We start from the raw sequence: 22,889 nt of genomic DNA, 5'->3' as shown, positions 1-22,889 counted from the left end.
ATACCTCTCTCTCTCCCTCTCTCACTCTCTCTCCCCCTCCATGTAACAACTATGCCTTTCAAAAAAATAAACAAATCTTTGGAAAAAAAAACACATAGATTTGTGAGATCCAGGGGACACATGGACCTAAGGAGGACAGAGCTTATGTTTGCTGCTATTCTCAGAAAAAGGGAAATGAAGACTACAACAGCCCTGGACGGACTCACGAAAATCCAGATTAAACTTCCTCGTGCAGTAGACTGTCTCCAGCCCCTGGTTCTAAAATCCTTTTATGTTCCAGCTCCTTTTACAATTTAACTGGGTTACTTTTTTTTCATTTATTAAACTTTTATTTAATGAATATAATAACTGGGTTACTTTTAATATAAAGATTTAGAGGCTGGTGTTGTGGTACAGCAGTTAAGCCTCCACTTGTGACACCAGAATCCAACATCAGAGTGCAAGTTCAAGTCTCTGGCACTCTGCTTCCAATCCAGCTCCCTGCTAATGTTCTTGGGAGGCAGCAGATGATGGCCCAAGTACTTTGGGCCTCTGCCACCCATGTGGGAGACCTGGATGGAATTCCTGGCTCCTGGTTTCAGCCTGGCCCACCGCTGGCCTTTGCAGGCATTTGAGGAGCAAACCAGCAGATCTCTCTCTCTGTGTTTTTCCCTCTCTCTCTCTCTCTGCTTTCATATTAACTAATTAATAAAAAATAAATCTTCTTTAAAAACTAACTTCCAGTCAGGAAATAGTTATCTGTGTGCACCCGCAGGGCAGAAGGTAAGAGCAAGGTGCCGACGCGCCCAGGGAGGCACCATCCTGTCCCTTCCACCCGAAGCGCCCAGTGCCACTACCTTCTTCACCGTGGACTTTCCCGTCATAGTTGTTGATCAGCTCCTCAATGAAAGTCTCGTCCTCTTCTTTCACTTCATCTCCCATGTAGGGAATGTTGCATAAAACGGTCTCATCTTCCACCTGCAACCAAACCAGACGGGATGCACTCTATCAGCTCCTCTTTTCAGGCTACTGGGACCTTTGCTGAATTTTTGCTTCTAAGTCAAGTAAAAATGCCTTTGGTCACAGAGCCCCCTGCATTTTTAAAAAATTTTTGAGACAATATTTTTTCATTTTACATTACATTAAAAGGCTTAATGCTTCCCTTACATTTTTAAATAATGTGTTTTTACTTGCTAACATACAGTAGTTGCACATATTTATAGAGTACAGTGTGATATTTAAATACCTGTGTACTCGGTAATGGTCAGACAAACTGGCATACCCATCATTTAGACATTTATTACCTCTCAGTTAGGCACATTCAAAATCACCTCTACCAACTAACTGTTCTCAACTACAGTTATCTCCTTTGGCTACAAAATACTAGAAATTCTTCCTCCTGTCCACCTTGCCTGCATTTTAAACACTAGCTATTTTGTTTTGCCAACAAATCCTCAAACAAAGACAGCAATGTTACTCGTAGGGAAAAGTCAGTTTAGTTGATGATGTTAACCATGAAATGAACAGGGATGGCCCCACCAAACCTAGGATCTGACAGCAATTCACTTTTCACAGTGTTTCCACCTATTCCCTCATTTTATCCACTCAACAGCTTTGTGACATAGGTAGGAAGAGCACCCACACAAAACTCAAAGAAGTCTTTAATGTTCGTTTCTTTCATAAGTAGAGGGGCAGACAAGTGAAAAGGAAAATGTCTGAGAGTATGAGCTGTCAAATAACCATGAAAGAAATGGAGGCTGGTGCCGCGGCTCACTAGGCTAATCCTCCGCCTTGCGGCGCCGGCACACCGGGTTCTAGTCCCAGTCGGGGCACCGGATTCTGTCCCGGTTGCCCCTCTTCCAGGCCAGCTCTCTGCTATGGCCCGGGAGTGCAGTGGAGGATGACCCAAGTCCTTGGGCCCTGCACCCCATGGGAGACCAGGAGAAGCACCTGGCTCCTGCATCGGATCAGCACGGTGCGCCGGCCGCAGCGCACCAGCCGCGGTGGCCATTGGAGGGTGAACCAACGGCAAAGGAAGACCTTTCTCTCTGTCTCTCTCTCTCTCACTGTCCACTCTGCCTGTCAAAAAAAAAAAGGAAAAAAAAAAAAAAAAACAAAGAAAACAAAGAAATGGGCAACCACACAATTTTTGGGTATTCTATAAAGCAGACTAAGATTCCTCCATAATCAATAACAACTTATGACTGCAACTCATGCCTATCACACCTAGTGGGAACCTAAAGTCAACTGTATTTTCAGGCAGTGAATGGTGCTACCGGACTGGGAGGGAGGGGGAAGGTCCTCACTAGAGAACATGTCCCTTTTAATCCCAAGCATCCAGCAAAATCACTTTGAAATTTTATCCTGAGAGATGGCCCCTTCTGTAAACCTGTGTCCTATTTCAAACAGCAGCACTGCTCTGTCTCCAGAGAGGGCAAGGGAGGTCTGGGGAGAAGCACACACAGCCCCAGTAGGAGCCCAGAGGAAAAGACAGGGCACCCACGTGCACATCTGCTGCCTGGGCTGCTCACTGCACCTGGCCTCGGAGCACTCAGGAAGGAGTCTCCATCAGCGGGGAGCTGACCACCTGCTCATGCCGCAGGTGTCGGATTTACACACCGCGTTTAACTGCACATACTGCCACGGAGCCAGTGCAGCAAGAGAAAACTCGGAGTCCCACCCAATTTCATTCACTCAAAAAAAGAATCAACATCAATACAGAAGTGTACTTCAGGAACCACAAGAATCCTAGAGCAACAAATCTATATTTAGAGTAATTGACAGTAAGATTCTGCCTTGTATGCCCATGCTTTTTATATTACCCTACGAGAAGCTCCAGCAACCACCACAGTGCCTTCAATACATACCATAAAGTTCTGCTGGAGAGGGGACCAGGAATACATGATGGGAACCAACGCAACAGTGTTCAGAGACCTCATTAACATATGCTGGCTCGCAAATCCTGGGAAAATGCTCTCTATGGTACACTGAAATATAAGCAATCACGTGAACATGGAATGGTAAGAACACAACCCAAGAGAGAATTGCAGGAGCACCAGGCGATTGGTCCAGCAGTTAAAACATTGCTCAAGATATTTGTGTCTCACAACAGAGTGCCTGGGTTCAATTCCCAGCTCTGGCTCCTGCCTCCAACTTCCTGCTAATACAGACCCTGGGAGGTGGCAGTGACAGCTGAAGGAACTGGGTCCCTGTCACCCATAGGACACCTGGATTGCGTTCCTGGCTCCCAGCTTCAGCCCCATTGCATTGTGGACATTTGAGGAGTAAAGCAGCAAATGGCAGCACTCTCTCTCATTCCCTTGCTCTCTCATTCTTTCTCTCTACCTCTCAAATGAGTAAAAAGAAAAAGAAAAAACAAAAAAAAAGAAATCCAAAATGGCAGTAAACACAGAAAAAATTGTTGGAAAAAAAGAGAGAGAATTGTGTTTCTTTCCAAAAGGATCCCAGTGGCCTTCTAACTCTTACAAATTAAAAAGCTGGAGGTTGTGTAACAGCAGCTCCTAAGAGGAACCCAAGACAACCTGGAGCCACCTTTGGCTCACTGTTGTGTCAGCTACACTCCCCACTCTGAACTCAGGCGTCACTGGACCTGTGGCCTCCCAGGTGCACAGCACAGGAAGGGACCTCTCCAGGTCTCCGTGGATGTTCTGAAGACATAACGTCCGCTTGCTGCACACTGACAGGGACCACACGTGGGGAAGCAAAGCAGTACGGAAACTCCAGCTGTGAGAAGTGTAATTCTGCTTTAGGGAAGATAACTGCTCTCATCACTGTATATATCACCACACAGACAGATTTAAATAACTTTTTGAACAACTTTTTAGGCTTTTTTTTTTTTTTAAGATGTATGTTATTTATTTGGAAGGCAAAGTGACAGAGACAGAGGGAGGGAGAAACAGAAAGAGAAAGAGATCTTCTATCCACGGTTTACTCCCCAGATGGCTGCAACAGCCAGGGCTGGGACAGGCCAAAGCCTGGAACCTGTAACTCCATCTGGGTCTCCCACATGGGTGGGAAGCACTTGGGTCACCTTCTACTGCTTTCTCAGGTGCATTAGCAGGGAGCTGGATTGGAAGCAAAGCAGCTGGGATTCCAACCAGCGCTCTGCTCTGGGACACTGGGTCATAGGCAGTGGCTTACCCTGCTGGGCCACAATGCCAACTCCAAATTTTTTTTTTTTTTTAACTTATGTAAGAAGCAGAGAAAGGTATAGCTCTCACATTCATTGGGCTGGGCCAAAGCAGGACCCAGGAGCCAGGATCACAATCTAGGCCTCCCACGTGCATGACAGAAGCCCAATTACTTGAGCCACCACTACTGCCTTCCAAGGTCTCACTGGAAGGAAGCTGGAATCAGGAGCCAGAGCCAAGAATCAGACCAAGGCACTGTGGTATAAGACATGAGTTTTAACTGCAAGGCTAACCACCCACTGCCTGGCTTTTTATTTCTGAAAAATATTATCTCTGTAAGAAATCAGAATGGTCTTTCAAAATTTCCAGTAAGAGAGTCCCTCTGATTGGCCAGTGTTCTCTGGCTGTGTCCCAGCACACTGCTTCCCCCCATCAAAGCCCTTGAGGAACCAGGCACAAAAAAGGCTGCTTCAGAGCCTGGACATAGAGACCCACAGAACAGACTACAAAAGTCTTTTTTTTTTTTAATAAAAACCTCACAATTACACTCAGCTGAGAACAACAGGTGACAACGTTCTTAAGCTGCAGATGTACTCAGCTGGTCATTCAAAGCTGACTATAACAGCTACATTCGTTCTCCTTATTTATTTTCTAACAAGTCAAACCCAAGGCAGAGCGCGGCTGAGCTCACACCCCCGGAAGTACCTTTTTGAGAAAAGGATGCCCACTCACAGGCTTCATTGACTGCACAGGCTGGACACGAAGCTTCTTCCATTCTTCATTGAGGATCTGAGTTTTTTCTTGAACCTTTGCAAAGTTTGCCACATACAGAGCCTAGTAAGGCCAAGGAAAAGATTGTTCAGATTTGGAAGCACAAGTTAAAAAAAAATCCCAGGGGCTGGCACTGTGGTGCAGTGGGTTAAGGCCTCGGCTTGCAGCACCGGCATCCCATATGGCTGCTGGTTCGAATCCCGGCTGCTCCACTTCTCATTCTGCTCTATGCTGTGGTCTGGGAAAGCAGCAGAAGATGGCCCAAATTCTTGGGCCCCTGCACCTCCATGGGAGACCCGGAAGAAGCTCCTGGCTCTAGGCTTCGGATTGGCTCAGCTCCAGCCATTGTGACCATTTGGGGAGTGAACCAGCTGATGGAAGACCTTTCTTTCTCTCTGTCTCTACCACTCTCTGTAACTCTTTCAAATAAATAAGATAAATCTTTAAAAAAAAAAAATTCCAGGCCGGCGCCGTGGCTCAACAGGCTAATCCTCCGCCTAGTGGCACCGGCACACCAGGTTCTAGTCCCGGTCAGGGCACTGGATTCTGTCCCTGTTTCCCCTCTTCCAGGCCAGCTCTCTGCTATGGCCTGGGAAGGCAGTGGAGGATGGCCCAAGTTCTTGGGCCCTGCACCCCATGGGAGACCAGGAGAAGCACTTGGCTCCTGCCTTCAGATCATCGCGGTGTGCCGGCCGCAGTGCGCCAGCCGTGGCAGCCATTGGAGGGTGAACCAACGGCAAAAGGAAGACCTTTCTCTCTGTCTCTCTCATTGTCCACTCTGCCTGTAAAAAGAAAAAAAATTCCAAGCCCTCCATATTGGATTGACACACTGAAATCCACAACCTTTCCCTCATAAATTATTTTTTACCTTCGCACCCATGTTTGCCTGAAGCCGTTTAAGCTGTCGAAGTCGCATATATTCAGATTTTACTTTTCTTTTCCAATAAGTGATACATTTGGAAGTCGGGGGATTTGGTATATCCATTATGCTGGAATTCAAGAGAGACAGAGATGAGAAATAGCATTTTGTTGGTTGGAAATGAAGCACCCTGCAAATTCAAATAAACATGATCAATTAATTATTCTTTCATTCCCATTAAATTTACTCATAAAAGCATACATTTAATGAACTGAAATTTAAGTTCCATTAGATCCAGAGCTTCCATTAAAAAAGTATTTCATGCCAGCAACTCCCGGTCTGACTCTCAAAAAACCTCAGCCTCTGCTGTCCTGTGGTGACTGGTTTATAACATGCGGGACACCAGGAACTCAGATCTCATGAGAATGTGGAGGCCGGACCACTGCTCTGAGTAAGAGAAGCATTCAGCAAGCACCAAGTTCATAGCCCAGAGCTTCATGGAAGGACCCACCCCCACCACAAAGCCACACCCACCCAACTGTCTAAAGATACAGCACACCTAGTAATAAAAGTAGGACGTGACAACAGCAAGATCTCAGCTCCAAATTAACAGCAAGATACACAGACGCCGAGAACACTGCGAATGATGGCTTCTGGTACGTGAATGTGAATTTCGCTGCAAAGTGGAAGACCTTCGCCCACTTCCCGGAGTGTCCGGGAAGCACGGGGGCTCTGTTGGCGCTTTGCTCTTCAGAGGAACAGCGACACAAAGGCAAGCCAAGAGCTCAGCTTTGCAAAAGAGAACACACAGTGGTTTTAGTCAACTGGAACCCTCCGCAGGATGCCCCCAAACCAGGAACACTGGAAGATCTCAGCCACCACTATTTTTACACAGTAGTCAGGTTTCAGTCCTCTTCATGCCATTCGGAAAGGGCCTTATTTTATTAACTTCATCCCTCCAGTCTTGTGCATGACGCAATCTCATGCTCACCAAGGCTGTAAATACTTCTCTGAATCAGCTCGACCAGCAGGCCTCTAATTGTTTTAGAAAAGGAAGGAACAAACGTTAAAAGTTCATGGATGGGCCGGCACCGCGGCTTAATAGGCTAATCCTCTGCCTGCGGCGCCGGCACACCAGGTTCTAGTCCCGGTCGGGGTGCTGGATTCTGTCCTAGTTGCCCCTCTTCCAGGCCAGCTCTCTGCTGTGGCCCGGGAGTGCAGTGGAGGATGGCCCAAGTGCTTGGGCCCTGCACCCCATGGGAGACCAGGAGAAGCACCTGGCTCCTGCCTTCGGATCAGCGCGGTGCGCCGGCCACAGTGCACCAGCTGCGGCGGCCATTGGAGGGTGAACCAATGGCAAAGGAAGACCTTTCTCTCTGTCTCTCTCACTGTCCACTCTGCCTATCAAAAAAAAAAAAAGTTCATGGAAATCCAATAAAATCTACAAAATGATGCTTTTACTCTACATGAATTATTAAGGCTTCTTAGAGGGATTCTTCTATTCATCTCATCTAACATTTTTAATTTTAGCTGGCGCCGTGGCTCACTAGGCTAATCCTCCGCCTTGCGGCGCCGGCACACCAGGTTCTAGTCCCGGTCGGGGCACCAATCCTGTCCCGGTTGCCCCTCTTCCAGGCCAGCTCTCTGCTGTGGCCAGGGAGTGCAGTGGAGGATGGCCCAAGTGCTTGGGCCCTGCACCCCATGGGAGACCAGGAGAAGCACCTGGCTCCTGCCATCGGATCAGCGCGGTGCGCCTACCGCGGCGGCAATTGGAGGGTGAAGCAACGGCAAAAGGAAGACCTTCCTCTCTGTCTCTCTCTCTCACTGTCCACTCTGCCTGTCAAAAAAAAAAAAAAAAAAAACAAAACAAAACACATTTTTAATTTTAAAAAAATTGACAAGGAGCTATGAAGAGCCAAAATTAGAACAGAAACTAAAGTTTCAGATCTTGTTTTGAAAAATTGCCTATAGTACTCTTTTTATTTAAGTAGAACATTATATTTCTTCTCTCTTTTTTAAAGATTTATTTATATATTTGAGAGTCAGAGTTAGAGAGAGAGAGGGAGAGACAGAGAGAAAGGTCTTCCATTTGCTGGTTCATTCCCCAAATGGCCTGAACAGCAGGAGCTGGGTTGATATGGAGCCAGGAGCCAGGAACCAGGAGCTTCTTCCGGGTCCCCCAGGTGGGTGCATCCTCCACTACTTTCCCAGGCCATCAGCAGGGGGCTGGATTGGAAGTGGAACAGCCAGGACTCGAACCAGTGCCCATACAGGAGGCTGGCACCGCAGGCAGAGGCTTAAGCTACTATGCCACAGCACTGGCCCCTACATTTCTTCTAAAGAAGCATTTATTTCTTAAAGATTTTTTTAAAAGATTTATTTATTTAGGAGCTGGTGTTGTGGCGCAGTATGTTAAGCCTCTGCCTGTGATGCTGGCATCTCATTTGGGCGGTTCCAGTTCTGGCTGCTCCACTTCTAATCCAGCTCCCCAAAAATGCACCTGGGAAGCAGCAGAAGATGGCCCAGTGCTTGGGCTCCGGCAACTGTGTTGGAGACCCAGAATAAGCTCTGGGCTCCTGGCGTCAGCCTGGCCCAGCCCAGGCCATTGTGGCTATTTGGGAAGTAAACTACCAGATAGAAGAGTGCTCGTTTATTTCAAATAAATAAAAAATAAATCTTATTTTTTAAAATTACCTATTTGAAAAACAGTGACATAAAGAGAGAGAGTGACATCTTCCATCCACTGGTTTACTCCCATAATGCCTGCAACAGCTCAGGCTGGGCAGGCTCGAAGCCAGGAGCCAAGAACTCCAGTGGGGTCTCCTACAGGTGAGGCAGAGACCCAGGCACTCCAACCACCATCTGTTGCCTCCCACAGTGTGTACTGGCAGGAAACTGGACTGGAAGTGGAAGCAGGACACGGTCCTAGGCACTCTGACATAGGATGTGGGAGTCCCAAGCAGCAGCTTACCCTGCTAGGCCACAACACCTGCTCCTGCTAAATGTTTAAGGTAGGGGTGGGAATGTTTTTTCTGCCAAAGGCCACCAAGATATTTATAACATCATCCATGGGACATACAAATGATCAGCTTAAACATTAGTCTGCTACAGCTGTACTGAATTCCGAACCCGCCTGCAGCCGCCTTGGCAAGACCGGACCAGATGATTTCACACATCTTGTATGGCCCACGAGCCGGATGTTCTCCACCCCCGGGGTTAAGGAAATGGAAATGCTAATTACACTGATCTGCTTAAGACATATTATGTATGTGTACTGAATTATCATACTGTACCTTATAATACACACAATTAAATAGTTTAGAATTAAAAAATATCTCTGTGGTGAAGGGAATGAAACAGCAACAACAAAATCTGGAATTTAAACTACAAAGTGCTAAGATGCTGGCTTAAAAAAAAAATCAGGCTTTAGGCCGGCGCCGTGGCTTAACAGGCTAATCCTCCGCCTTGCGGCGCCGGCACACCAGGTTCTAGTCCCGGTCGGGGCACGGGATTCTATCCTGGTTGCCCCTCTTCCAGGCCAGCTCTCTGCTATGGCCCGGGAAGGCAGTGGAGGATGGCCCAAGTGCTTGGGCCCTGCACCCGCATGGGAGACCAGGAGAAGCACCTGGCTCCTGGCTTCAGATCAGCGAGATGCGCTAGCCGCAGCGGCCATTAGAGGGTGAACCAACGGCAAAAAGGAAGACCTTTCTCTCTGTCTCTCTCTCTCTCTCTCACTATCTACTCTGCCTGTAAAAAAAATAAAATAAAATTTAAAAATCAGGCTTTGATTTCTTTGCTCCAAATTATACAATTTGTCTTCCTCTTAAATATTTTAAACAATGCTCATTCATATGGAATGGGGCCAAAAGAGAGTCTTTTTGAACAATAAAACTAAGAAAATGTACGACACTCACACATAATATTAAGTGGCTGCTGGTATAATTTCTGCCCCAAACATACTTCATAATATTCTGCTCCAGGAGATAAAAAAATGGTTTGGATCAAGGATAAAACTGCTTCCCTCAGAAACCATAGGCTAACCACACTGAGGCCCTAAATGTTATAAATCACAATTCAGTGACACTGCAACCTCCTAAAAAATGCTTCTAAATTACAACCCCACTCCCATTCCTTCTGGAATTCATTTTCATTTTTGCAACAGTGCAAAAAGTTGCTCTATCCGTTTAAAACTGGGGACCAAGGGTAGCACCGAAGTGCAGTGGGTTAAGCCACAGTGAGGGACACTCTAACCATGTACCTGTTTGAGTTCCAGCTGCTCTGCTTCCAGTCCAGCTCCCTACTCATGCACCTGGGAGGCAGCAGAGGACGGCCCACGTCCACGGGAGACCTGAATGGAGTTACTGGCTCTTGGCTTCAGTCTGGGTCAGTTCTGGCTGCTGCAGGTATTTGAGGAATAAATCAGTGCAAGAAAGATCTTTCTTTTTCCTGTCTCCTTCTCTGTCACTCTGCCTTTCAAATCAATCAATCTTAAAAAAGAAAAGCACACAAAAAACTGGATATCGAGCACTGGGAAAGAACTCACTCAATCCACAGCTGCTAGTGTGTCTGTGTGTATTTCTGAGGAGACGCACAGGAAAATATCAATATTTTTATTAAGGAAGAGTCATAATTGAAATGCGATCTCCTTCAGTCTATCAAGAGCAATGACAGTAAATACATCACAATAATCCAACAATTAATGGCTCCATTTCTAATTTTACTCAAGTGCTTTATTTGGCCAAATACACATGTAACGAAAACACCATCATTCTCACAGATCACAATGTAAAATAAGCCACTCTTCCTCCTTCGATAATTAACGTGATATCCGAATCTCATGTGTACATGAGCCAGCATTTATTCCACTTGACTTTGTAATGGATCTTCAGTGCCTCTAAAAGTTTATCTGGCAGTTGGTCAGCTCCCACAGAGTGATATGAGGAAGATGAAACAGACCGGAACAGACAGATAGGATTAAATAAACACCTGAAACACAGCCATAGCTGGGTTCTGACCGCGGCTGGACCCTGACCAACAACAACAACAAAAACCCCTCGACATTCACCAGAACAGGTTTGGATAAGTGCGTTCACTCACCTTGGCCAAAGGGAGTGGCACAAAAAAAATACTTCAGTCTTCTATTAGATCCATTTTTTTAGTTATTTACACATGTAAAATAGCATTTATATTCCAGGTAAGGACATAAGAGCCTTTCACTATGTTCAATGAAACACTGGAGGTAAACTCCAAACCATATGCTGTTCTGTTGAAGAAATTTTAAAATAAGTCTTCATATAAATACGTTCTATAATTCAATAATAAGATAAATAGCCCAAAAAAATTGGGAAAAGGGTGGGCTTTTGGCTACTGGTTGGCACACTGTGTTCCACATTGGATGACCTGGGCTTGATACCAGATAGCCGGCTCCAGCTCCTTTGTTCAGCTTTTCACCAGTGCAGACCCTGGGACACAGCAGTGACAGTTCAAGTAGTTGGTTCTTGCTACCCCATGGGAGACCTGGATTGTGTGTCCAGCTCCTGGCTTTGCAACTGCCCTCCCACACCTGACACTGATAAAGCAGTGGGAGCTCTCTTTGTCTCTGTCTTGAAATAAGTAAGTAGAAATAAGTAAGTAGAAAAATTTATTTATTTGAAAGATAGTTTTACAGAAAGAAGAGGAAAGACAGAAAGAGAGATCTTCCAACCATTGGTTCACTCTCCAAACGGCTGCAACAGCCAGGACTGGGCAAGGCTGAAGCCAGAAGCTTCATCTGGGTCTCCCACGTAGGTGGTAGGGGACCAAGTACTTGGGCCATCTTCTTTTTCTTTTCCAGGCACATTAGTAGAGAGCTGGATCAGGACTGGAGCAGCCAAGACAGCAACCCATATGGGATTCTGGTGACGCAAGTGCAGCTTAACCTGTTATGCCACAACACTCGCCCCTAGAAATTTTTTTTTCAAGTGGCAAAATTTCAACAGATACCAAAAAATACACAGAAATGACAAATAAATGCACCAAAAAATGCTCAACATCAAGGCCACACATGTGGTACAGCAAGTTAGGCTACCACTTGCAACACCAACACCCCATATCAGAGCACCAGTTCAAGTCCCAGCTGCTCTGCTTCCAATCCAGCTTCCTGGTAATACACCTGGGAAGGCAGCAGAAGATGATGTACTTGGGCCCCTGCCATCCACGTGGGAGACCTGGATAGAGTTTTGGGTCTTGGCTTCGGCCTGGACTGGACTTAGCTATGAATCAGTAGATGGAAGATGTTTCTCTTTCTGTTTTTCCCTCTCTTTGTGTTGCTCTGCCTTTCACATTAATAAACCAACAGACAAATAAATCTCCTTAAAAATATTCAACATCATCAGTGGTTGAGAAATGCTCATTAAAATTACAATGTGGGCCCATGCTGTGGTGTAGCAGGTAAAGCCACCACCTGCAGTGCTGGCATCCGAGACCCAGCTGCTCCACTTCCCATCCAGCTCTCTACTGTGGCCAGGGAAAGCAGTGGAAAACAGCACAAGTCCTTGGGCCCCTGCACTCACATGGGAGAGCTGGAAGAAGCTCCTGGCTCCTGGCTTTGGATCGGAGCAGCTCCAGCCGTTGCGGCCAACTGGGGAGTGAACCAGTGGATGGAAGATCTCTCTCTCTGCCTCTCCTTTGCTCTCTGTGTAACTCTGACTTTCAAATAAATAAATAATTCTTTTAAAAAAACAAACAAACAATGTGAGGGGCCAGCGCTGTGGCACTGTGGGTTACTCCTCCACCTGCAGTGCCAGCATCCCATATGGGTGCCAGTTCAAGTCCCAGCTGCTCATCTTCTGAGCTAACTCTCTGCTATGGCCTGGGAAAGCAGTGGAAGATGGCCCCAAGCACTTGGGCCGGGCCCCTTTACCCCCACCAGAAGAAGCTCCTGGCTCCTGGCTCCTGGCTTCAGATTGGTCCAGCTCCAGCCATTGCTACTATTTGGAGAATGAACCAAAGGATGAAAGACCTTTCTCTGTCTCTCCCTCTCATTGTCTGTAACTCTACTTCTCAAATAAATAAATAAAATATAAAAAAACCAACCAAACAAACCACAATGCGATACCATGACCTATCCACAAGAGCAGTCAACATCTCAATGATACACTGCCTATTGCTGGTGAGGAGTGGGAATGCAAAATGGTAGAGCCACTTTGGGAAGGTTTCCCAGTTTTCTTTTTATAAAGTTAAAAACAGTAACCATACAAGCTAGCATATAATTTCTAACTATCCAACACAGAGAAATGAAGACATTTCTCGCAAAGGCCTGCACAGCAATGTTCGGGACAGCTTTATTTATAACAGCCAAAAAGTGGAAACATATCAATGGATACAAAATATCAATGGAAACAAAAATATCAATGGATAGACTAAGAGACACAAAATGTCACACATGCCACTTACAAGGTGTTCTATAGGATGATTCTAGAAAAGGCAAAGCTAGCAACAGAAAGCATATCAATGGCTGCCAAGAATGGCTGCCAGGGGCTAAGGCAGTGTAAGGGATAAAATGGAAAGGAACAGGGGGAACTTTCTTGGGGTGAGAACATTTTCTATACTTCAGTTGCTTCATCCATTTAAAACTGGAGATCAAGTAATGGAAGAGAAGTTACTCAAATCATAGCTGCTGATAGGGTGGTTATGTGAGCAACTATTTTATGAAAATTCACTAAACTATATACGTATGTACAATGGATAAACTTACTGTATGTAAATTTTTACCATTATAAGGCTGATTAAGGAAAAAATCAGTCTGGGGCAGGAACTGAAGCACAGGAGGTTAACTGCCCACTTGGGATGTTGGTGTACCTGACTGAGTCCTGGCTGCTCTGCTTCTGATCCAGCTTCCTGCTACTGTGGCTGGGAGGCAGCAAATGATGGCCCAAGTGCTTATGTTCCCACCACCCCCATGGGAGACCAGATGGGGTTCCTATCTCCTAGCTCAGCCTGATCTAGCCCCAGCTGTGGCAGGCATTCAGGGCGTGAACCAGTGGATGATATCTCTCTCTCTCCCTCCTCCCTCCTTCCCTCCAGTCATTCTGATTTTAAATCTTTTTTTTAAGCCTTGATATAGATCAATCTAGTATTTCTTAGATATTTTCAGTATTAAAAAAACTGTAGGAATGTGGCCAGTGTTGTGGCATAGCAGGTAAAGCCACCGCCAGCAGTGCTGCATCCCATATGGGTGCTGGTTGGAGTCCCAGCTGTTTCATTTCCAATCCAGCTCCCTGCTAATGTCCAGGGAAAGCAACAGAAGATGACCTGGAAGAAGCATCTGGCTTCAGATCGGCCCAGCTCTGGCCACTGAGGCCATCTGCAGAGTGAACCAGTATATGGAAGACCTCTCTCTCTCTGTCTCTCCCTCCCTCTGTCTATAACTCTGCCTCTCAAATAAATCTTTTTTTTTTAAATCTATAGGAAATTCCACTTTTTTAAAAATGATTTATTTATTTATCTGAAAGTCAGAGTTACAGAGAGAGAGCAACAGATAGAGCAGAGAGAGATCTTCCAACACCAGGCTCATTCCTCAGATAGCCCCAACAGCCAGGGCTGGGCCAGGCGGAAGCCAAGAGCCAGGAGCTTCTTCTGGGTCTTCCACATGGGTGCAGGGGCCCAAGCACTTGGGCCATTTTCTGCTGCTTTTCCGAGGCCATTAGCAGAGCTGCATCAGAAATGAAGCAGCCAGAATTTGAACAGGAGCCCATGTGGTATGCTGCTATCTTTATCTGCTATGCCACAGTGCTAGCCCCTCCACTTCTTTTAAAAAGAATTATTTTTATTTATTTGAAAGACACAGTTACAGAGAGAGGTAGAGACAGAGAAAGAGAGGTCTTCCATTCCGCTGGTTCACTCCCCAAATGACGGCAACGGCCAGAGCTGAGCTAATCCGAAGCCAGGAGCCAGGAGCTTCTTCCAGGTCTCCAACGTGGGTGCAGGGGCCCAAGGACTTGGGCCATCTTCCACTGCTTTCTCAGGCCATAGCAGGGAGCTGGATGGGAAGAAGAGCAGCTGGGACTCAAACCGGCACCCACATGGAATGCCAGCACTGCAGGCTGGGGCTTTAACCCGCTGTGCCACAGCGCGAGCCCCGCCCCTCCACTTTTAAAAAAAAAAACTGTTGAGTGACTTCAGAATGAATAATAGTGATCATTGCATTATTCATCAGTAACTGTAACAGATGTTACATGTACACTTTTCTGATATGTTACTAATAGGGTAAATGGGATGTAGGGTTTAAGAGAACTCTCTCTACTAGATTCATAATTTTGCTTATATATCTAAAGCTGTTTTTAAAAATAAAGTTTATTTTTTATTTTTTAAAAAAGATTAATCATTTAGGGTGGGTGTTACGGCTCCGTGGGTTAAGCCACTCCTTGGAACAACCCATTTCAGAGCGCCTGGGAAAGAGTCCCACACCAGCTTCCTGCTATTGCACATCCTGGGAGGCAGGAGATGATGGCTTTAGTATCTGGGCCCCTGCCACCCATGTGGGAGATACAGATGGAGTTCCTAGCTCCTGACTTCTGGTTGGCCCAGCCATGGCTGTTGCAAGCATCTGAGTAGTTAACCAGTGCATGGAACAGAGGACTCTCTTGCTTGCTCACTCGCTTGCTCTGTCTCTCCCTCTTCTCTGTCACTCTGACTTTCAAATAAATAAATCTTAAAAGAAAAAAGTTAAAGTAATTTCCTCACAGACTAGAGTTCCACTTTATCTAGTTTTATATGATGGTAGCACAAAGCTTAATATTTAGTGACTGCTCATTATCACTCAATAAAAACAAGACTTTTAAGTATATTTTGAATTCAATTACTAGGTTAAGTGAGTCATAGAACACAACACAGCAGAGATACTAAACTCTACCCATTAAGCAAATCAAGGCTTTAGAGCCTGGAGGACTGAAATCCCAACCAATGATTGACTGACAGACTAAAGAGGTGGGGAGGAAGCCAACACAGTTTGGACAGAATAAAACAAACAAAAGGCCAGAGACATTCTGGAATGGACATATTCCCTAACAGCATGTGTCAGACCCTCTGCCTCAGTCCCAACCCATCCGGTACAATCATCGCTCCCTTTCTCCACGTGTCCCTCCGCGTGTCCTCTCTTCCCTCTTCAGTTATCCTACCTATAAACCTGCTGGGTTTTTGGTGTTGCTGTCTTAAATGTTTTCTGGAAAGTTGCTAGTAAACAAAGTAGAAATAGTGAACAAAATAGAAACTTTTAAACTTAGTCAAAGCTACAAAAAGAAACAATGAAGTTATTTGTTACAAGTATCATTTAAGGCACAAATCAAGGCAAGGAACTGTTACCTACAAGACTAAGGAAGCCAGATGTCAGATTTCAAGGATTAGACAAAATTAATATACTAAACTGGTTTTTTTTTTTTTAAAAAAGGCATGCTAATTCAAAGGCAATTATAACAAAAATTAATCTAGGGGCCAGCATTGTGGCACAATGGGTTAACTGCGGCTTAAAACACTATCATCCCACATCGGAGTGCTGGTACCGGTTCCAGCTACTCAGTTTCTTGCTAATGTGCCTGAGAAAGCAGTAGAGGACGGCCCAAGTACTTGAGCTCCTGCCACCCATGTGGGAGATCAGGATGCACTTCTTGGCTCTTGGCTTTGGTCTGGCCCAAAATTGGCTGTTGCAGCCAACTGGGGAGTGAACCGCCAGACGGAAGCTCTCTCTGTCTCCTGCTCTGTCATTCTGCCTTTCACAAGATTAGTCATTTTTTAAAAAAGAAAAATAAGTCTGATATATTTCCTCACTTAAAAGTATTCTTTGGGAGTAAAATTTCATTTTTAATTCCAGGCTCCTTATTCCAGTGCGATTTCAAGGGGCACTCCAGTAACCACCACTACGAAGCGGTCACTTGCACTTCAGGGAGTCTGAAAGCTGTTGCTGGGCATCAAGTTCCAGGACTGACCTACAAGCACTCCGCCAGGAACTGGCAGAACCAGGGTCCGGCTCTGACTCCACGCCCCAGAGATCGCCCCGCTATTTACTAATTATGTACCGAGTACCTACTTTGTGTTGGGTACTACTTTAGGTGGTTTGGGTACGTCAGTGAACAAAAGAGCCATACACCCTGCCCTCAGTGATACACACTGAGCAAGACTCTCAACACTGATATTATATTTTACAGTCCTTTGTTTCAGTATGTTCTGTAAAAAAGATTCATTTATTTGAAAGGCAGAGTGATAGAGGAAAAAAAGAGAGATCTTCCATCTAACTGGTTCAGTCCTCAAATGGCTGCAACAGCCAGGTTTGGGCCAGGCTGAAGCCAGGAGCTCCATCCTGGTCTCCCACATGGGTGCAGGCGTCCAGTGCTCTCTGCTGCTTTCCCAGGCACATTAGTAGGGAGCTGGATCTGAAGCAGAGCAGCTGCTCTCTGATACAGATGCCTGTGTCGCAAGCGGCAGCTTAACACGCTGAGCCACGGTACTAGTCTCATAGGCTCCCCACACCCCATGTGCTTACGTCCTAACACACATCTCTTCTATGTAAATCTTCCCTCCCCTCGGGACTGAAGAGGACTGGTAACCAGGAACAAGCTCTCATACCAAAATCTGAGGATGCTAAATTTCTCACCTAAAATGACCTATTATTTGCATATAATCCAAACAACCTCCTGCATATTTTATAATTTTTCTGAATTTTTATTTACTTGAAAGGCAGAGACAGAGACCTTCCGCCTGGTGTTTCATTCCCCAAATGCCAACAGCTGGGGCTGCATCAGGTGGAAGCCAGGAGCTGGGAGCTCAACCCAAGTCTCCCACACGGACAGCAGGGACCCAACTTGAGCCATCACTTGCTGTCTCCCAGGGTGAACATGAGCAGGAAGCTGGAATTTGAATTGCAAGGGGAACTTGAACCCGAGCTCATCTGGGACGTGGGCATCCCAAGTGGAGTTTTAACTATGGGGCCAAACACCTGCCCCATCCCATTCATTTTGAACGTCTCTAGGTCACTTATCATACCTTATACAATGCAAATGCTATGTAAATAGACGCTATACTGCATTGTTTAGGGGACAATGTTAAGAAAAATTGTCCATACATGTTCAGTACAGATGAAAACTTTTTTTCCAAATAGTTCCCATCTGCAGTTGGTCGAATCCAGAGACACACTGAGTGAGTATGATCTGTGACGTCTTTTATCAACTCCACACCCGAGAAGACTTACATAGGCCAACTGTCACCGAGACCTCTGATAGCGCCTTCTAGGCGGCACACTACGTCAATACCAGGTTCGTAAACTAAACTCAACAGCAGTGGGAGGTTGGGGCGGGGAGGGGTTCTATTCCAAGGCATCAGGGCAACAATCGCTCTCCCTGCACACCCAGGTGTCACTGACCTCGGCTCCTCTCCTTACCCTGCCCCGCAAGCGCTGGGCTCCACATCCACTCCATTTCCACTCGTGTGTTTCACCCACCAAAATCCCACCGGCGGTACTGGCACCCCTCCGCCCCGAAACCATGTGCGAGCAGTCACTTTTCATCGAAATAAAAGTTTGCCCCACACTTCCTCCCAGACACGTCCCAAATACACGCCCTGCCTTGGCTTCACGGCACTCTCCCTGTGTCGCTCAGGGGACCCGGGGTGGGCAGGGACAGGCGCGACACCAGGTCCGGAGGCGCAGGCAAAGCCTGTCACTCAGGGCCGGGCAGCAGGAAGCAGCGGGGCGCCCCGCGGCTCACTCCGCCCGCACTCACCACCAGGGCCCGGCCGGGCCTCCCACCTCGCCCCCGGCCCTGCTCTGACACCCCCGCCCCACGCCAGCTCGAGTTCAGCCCGGGTCTCCAGCGCTCCCCCGCGGGCCGAGGGGCCGGCAGGTGCCACCAAGCCCCCGCGCCGGCCCGCCGGCCCTCCACGGGATTCCCTGTCCCCGGGCCCGTGCCCGCCGCTCCTCCCCCACGACACCCGGCCTCAGACGCCGTCCTCGCCGGGGACTCTCTTGCCCCTTGGCCCCGTCCCCCAGCCCTCGGAACAGGCAGGGTACCCAGCCGCCCTCGGCCAGGGGCCGCAGTGTGTCCCTCGGCTTCCTCCCGCTTCCCCCATTTCTTCGCCTGTCCCTCCCTCAGGGCCCGGGTCGGAAGGTGCCGAGGCCCGGCCCCACCGCCCGGGCCCAGGCTTGTTTACTCACTCGCCCTCCATCCCGGGCAGCACGGACCAGCGGCCAGGGCGCCTGCGCGCCGCGGCCCCGCCCCCCCGGCCGCGGCCCCGCCCCGCGACTCCACCGGCGCGTGCGCACTGAGGCGCCGGTGCCACCCGGGGGCGCCACCTGGGCTTCCTGGGCTGTGTGGTTTGTAGTTTGGAGCCTGTGGCCAGCACTCAGCTCCTGGAAAAGGAAGGGTCCTGGGGACACCTTCGCGGAGCCGAGGCTGCCGCTTCCTCACTCGGTGGTGGCAGGTCATCCCCCCAGGACCTCAGCATCTGTCTGCGGGTTCCAGTTTCTTACTTTATTTACGCCTGGTTTCCCTTTTTCTGTCAGTAATTTTCCTGGTGACTTAGATTCCAAACTGTGACCTGGTATCAGAGTCTCTCCCCACTCAGTTTCAAAGGGAAAATTAACTCTGTGAGTGAGTAATCTGGCAGATACCACGTTAACTAAGCATCAGAGAAATTCTTATCAAGGTATCTCTCAAAGTGATACCGTGAGAAGCGAAAAAAATCACTTCTGGAGTGTTCTTGACCAAAGTGCATGAACTGCATTTAATCATGAGGAAGTGTCAGACAAATACAAAATGAGAGACGGGGCTGGCGTGTGGCAAGGGGTTAAGCCACTGCTTGTGTGCCTGCATCCCATGTTGGAGTGCTGGTTTGGGTCCCTGCTGCTCCACTTTCCTTTTTTTTTTTTTGACAGGCAGAGTGGACAGTGAGAGAGAGACAGAGAGAAAGGTCTTCCTTTGCCATTGGTTCACCCTCCAATGGCTGCCGCGGTAGGCGCGCTGCGGCCGGCGCACCGCGCTGAGCCAATGTCAGGAGCCAGGTGCCTCTCCTAGTCTCCCATGGGGTGCAGGGCCCAAGAACTTGGGCCATCCTCCACTGCACTCCCTGGCCACAGCAGAGAGCTGGCCTGGAAGAGGGGCAACCGGGACAGGATCGGTGCCCCGACTGGGACTAGAACCTGGTGTGCCGGCGCCGCAAGGCGGAGGATTAGCCTAGTGAGCCGCGGCGCCGGCTTTTTTTTTTTTTTTTTTTTTTTTAAGGTTTATTTTATTTATTTGGAAGTCAGAGTTACAGAGAGAGAGAATCTTCCATGCACTGGTTCACTCTCCAAATCGCAGTAATAGCCAGGGTTAGGCCAGGCTGAAGCCAGGAGCCAGAAGCTTCTTCCAGGTCTCCCACATGGGTGCAGGGACCCAAGCACATGGGCCATCTTCTACTGCTTTTCCAGGAGCATTAAGTGGAACAGTGGGACTTGAACCAGTGCACATATGGGATGTCAGCCTTGCCGGCCCCTGCTGCTCCACTTTCTACCCAGGCCCCTGCTAATATGCCTGGGAAGGCAGCAGGGAATGGACCAAGTACTTGGGAGAGCCAGATGGAGTTCCAGGTTCCTGGTTTTGGCCTGGCCCAGCTTCGGCCATGAGGATATTTAGGGAGTGAACCAGCAGATGGACGATCTCTTGATCTCGATTCTCTCTCTCTTCCTCTCCCTCTCCCTCTTGCTCTTTCTCTCTGCCTTTCAAACAAATAAACAAATCTTTAAAAAAAAAAAATGCCCATTATGCCCATTGAGATGCCTGCATCTTATGTCAGATACTTGGGTTCAAGCTCTGCCTCCACTTTGAATTCCAACTTACTGCCAATGCACAGCCTGGGAGACAGCAGGTGATGGCTCGAGTACTTGGGTCCCTGCCACCATTGTGTGAAACCAGGATTGAGTTTTCCCTGAGTGTTGCAGGCATCTGGGAAGTGGACCAGCTAGATGGACAGTCTCTCTTCTCTCTGTCTCTGCCTTTCAAATAAAGAATGCAAATAAATAAACAATAAGAAAAAGGACATCAAGGTCATGGAAGACACAGAAAGGGCGAGGAATTGTCCCAGGTTGGAAACTGAGGAATCATGATAGCTGAATTGGATGTGTTAGCCCTGCTTGAATACTGGTCCAGAAGAAAGGTTCCTAGTGGGATGATTTGATGAAATTAGAATGAGTTCAATAGTATTTTATCCATCTTAATTCCTGGTTTTGATCATTATATTTGTTGTTTTTTAAAGATTTATTTATTTATTTGAAAGTCAGAGTTACACAGAGAGAGGAGAGGCAGAGAGAGAGAGAGAGAGGTCTTCCATCCGATGCTTCACCCCCAATTGGCCGCAACGGCTGGAGCTGCGCTGATCTGAAGCCAGGAGCTTCTTCCGGGCCTCCCACGAGGGTAAAGGGGCCCAAGCACTTGGGCTATCTTTTGCTGCTTTCCCAGGCCATAGCAGACAGCTGAATCAGAAGTGAAGCAGCCGGGACTCGAACTGGCACCCATTTGGGATGCTGGCACTGCAGGCAGCGGTCTTACCTGCTATGCCACAGTGCTGGCCCCTTGATCATTATATTTTAAGAAGATGAATGAAAGGTACATAGGAATTAAAATACAGGGGTGGGTGTGTTGACCAGCAGCTAAGACATCTGCTTCCTGTATTGGAGTGTCTGAATGAGATTCCCAATTCCTGCTCCTGACTCTAGCTTCCTGCTGGTGCATAGTCTAAAGACAATAATGATGGCTTACACAGCTGGGTTCCTGTACCCACTTGAGAGGTGTGGATTGAGTTCCCTGCTCCTGTCTTTGGCAATGGCCCAGCCTCTGCCCTTGTGGGCACCCGGGCAATGAGCCAGCAGATAGGAACTCTGTCTCTCTCTATCTCTGTGCTTCTCAGATAAATTTTTTTGAAAAGTTAAAACACAAAATAACATTATCAGGGCCAGTGATGTGGTATACAGGTAAGGCTGCCGCCTGCAGTGCTGGCATCCCATATGGGCACTGGTTTGAGTCCTGGCTGTTCCACTTCTTTTTTTTCTTTATATATATATATATATATATATATATATATATATATATATATATATATAAACTCTTCCCTTCTTTTGCCATTTTTTTTTAAATTTTTTTTTTTTTGACAGGCAGAGTGGATAGTGAGAGAGAGACAGAGAGAAAGGTCTTCCTTTTTGCCGCTGGTTCACCCTCCAATGGCCGCGGCCGGCGCATCGCGCTGATCCGAAGCCAGGAGCCAGGTGCTTTTTCCTGGTCTCCCATGCAGGTGCAGGGCCCAAGGACTTGGGCCATCCTCCACTGCCTTCCCGGGCCATAGCAGAGAGCTGGCCTGGAAGAGGGGCAACCGAGGTAGAATCCAGTGCCCCGACCGGGACTAGAACCCAGTGTGCCGGCGCCGCAAGGTGGAGGATTAGCCTGTTAAGCCATGGCACCGGCCCTGGCTGTTCCACTTCTGATCCAGCTCTCTGCTATGGCCTGGGAAAGCAGTAGAAGATGGCCCAAGTCTTTGGGCTCCTGCACCCGTATGGGAGACCAGGAAGAAGCTCCTGGCTCCTGGCTTCAGATCAGCCCAGCACTGGCTGTTGCAGCCATTTGGGGAGTGAACCAGCAGATGGAAGACCTCTCTCTCTCTCTCTCTCTCTCTCTCTAACTCTGTCAAATAAATAAAATAAATCTTTTAAAAAATAACATCTTGATTTTGTCTCAGACCATATAATTACAGAATCCTATAGGGTTAATTTTTTCAACAATCTTCATAACAGCCCTGTGTGGTAAATAGGGCAGATTTCTGTTTTACACAGCAGGCTAATCTTGTAAGGAAAGGGGAGCAAAACAGAGAGAAGACAGGATAAGAACTCGCAGCCAGAATGAATTTATTCAAGAAGGAGAAATTCGCAGAGGTAAGTGGCCAACAGACCCGAACATGTGGCGGAGGCTCAGTCCTCCAGTGGGCTGGGCCTTATGTATCTTAGGGTGGGCAGTGGGTCCAGAGAGGGGCTGGGGGCAGTAGTTGAATGTGAATTTCTCCATACAGGTTTTCAGTGTTTCTTGCAGGCTTTCAAGACCTGGAAAACAATGCAGGGAGTGGGGTGGGGATCAAAACAG

General features: G+C 47.6%; 1 protein-coding gene across 7 annotated transcripts in view; it reads right to left on the bottom strand.

Annotated features, from left to right (window-relative positions):
• EZH1 (enhancer of zeste 1 polycomb repressive complex 2 subunit) overlaps positions 1 to 18,992 on the bottom strand; it is a 37,481-nt gene extending 18,489 nt beyond the window's left edge. The window contains exons 1-6 of one of the 7 annotated variants that reach the window (XM_062215918.1): positions 18,941 to 18,992; positions 6,320 to 6,549; positions 5,770 to 5,890; positions 4,836 to 4,964; positions 2,847 to 2,966; positions 837 to 957 (exon numbers count right to left, since the gene is read on the bottom strand). In XM_062215918.1, coding sequence (XP_062071902.1) covers positions 837 to 957; positions 2,847 to 2,966; positions 4,836 to 4,964; positions 5,770 to 5,886 — 487 coding nt within the window. In that variant the 5' untranslated portion in view covers positions 5,887 to 5,890; positions 6,320 to 6,549; positions 18,941 to 18,992. Of the gene's footprint in view, positions 1 to 836; positions 958 to 2,846; positions 2,967 to 4,835; positions 4,965 to 5,569; positions 5,705 to 5,769; positions 5,891 to 6,319; positions 6,796 to 10,018; positions 18,456 to 18,940 lie in introns of those variants that run through there. The other 6 variants (XM_062215917.1, XM_062215916.1, XM_062215915.1 and 3 more) reach the window with 6 other exon arrangements.
• Positions 18,993 to 22,889: the final 3,897 nt, after the last annotated feature.

Source organism: Lepus europaeus, chromosome 18, assembly GCF_033115175.1.
Source record: "Lepus europaeus isolate LE1 chromosome 18, mLepTim1.pri, whole genome shotgun sequence".
In the NCBI taxonomy this organism is placed as follows: domain Eukaryota; kingdom Metazoa; phylum Chordata; class Mammalia; order Lagomorpha; family Leporidae; genus Lepus; species Lepus europaeus.
This window is presented reverse-complemented; position numbering and strand designations above follow the sequence as displayed.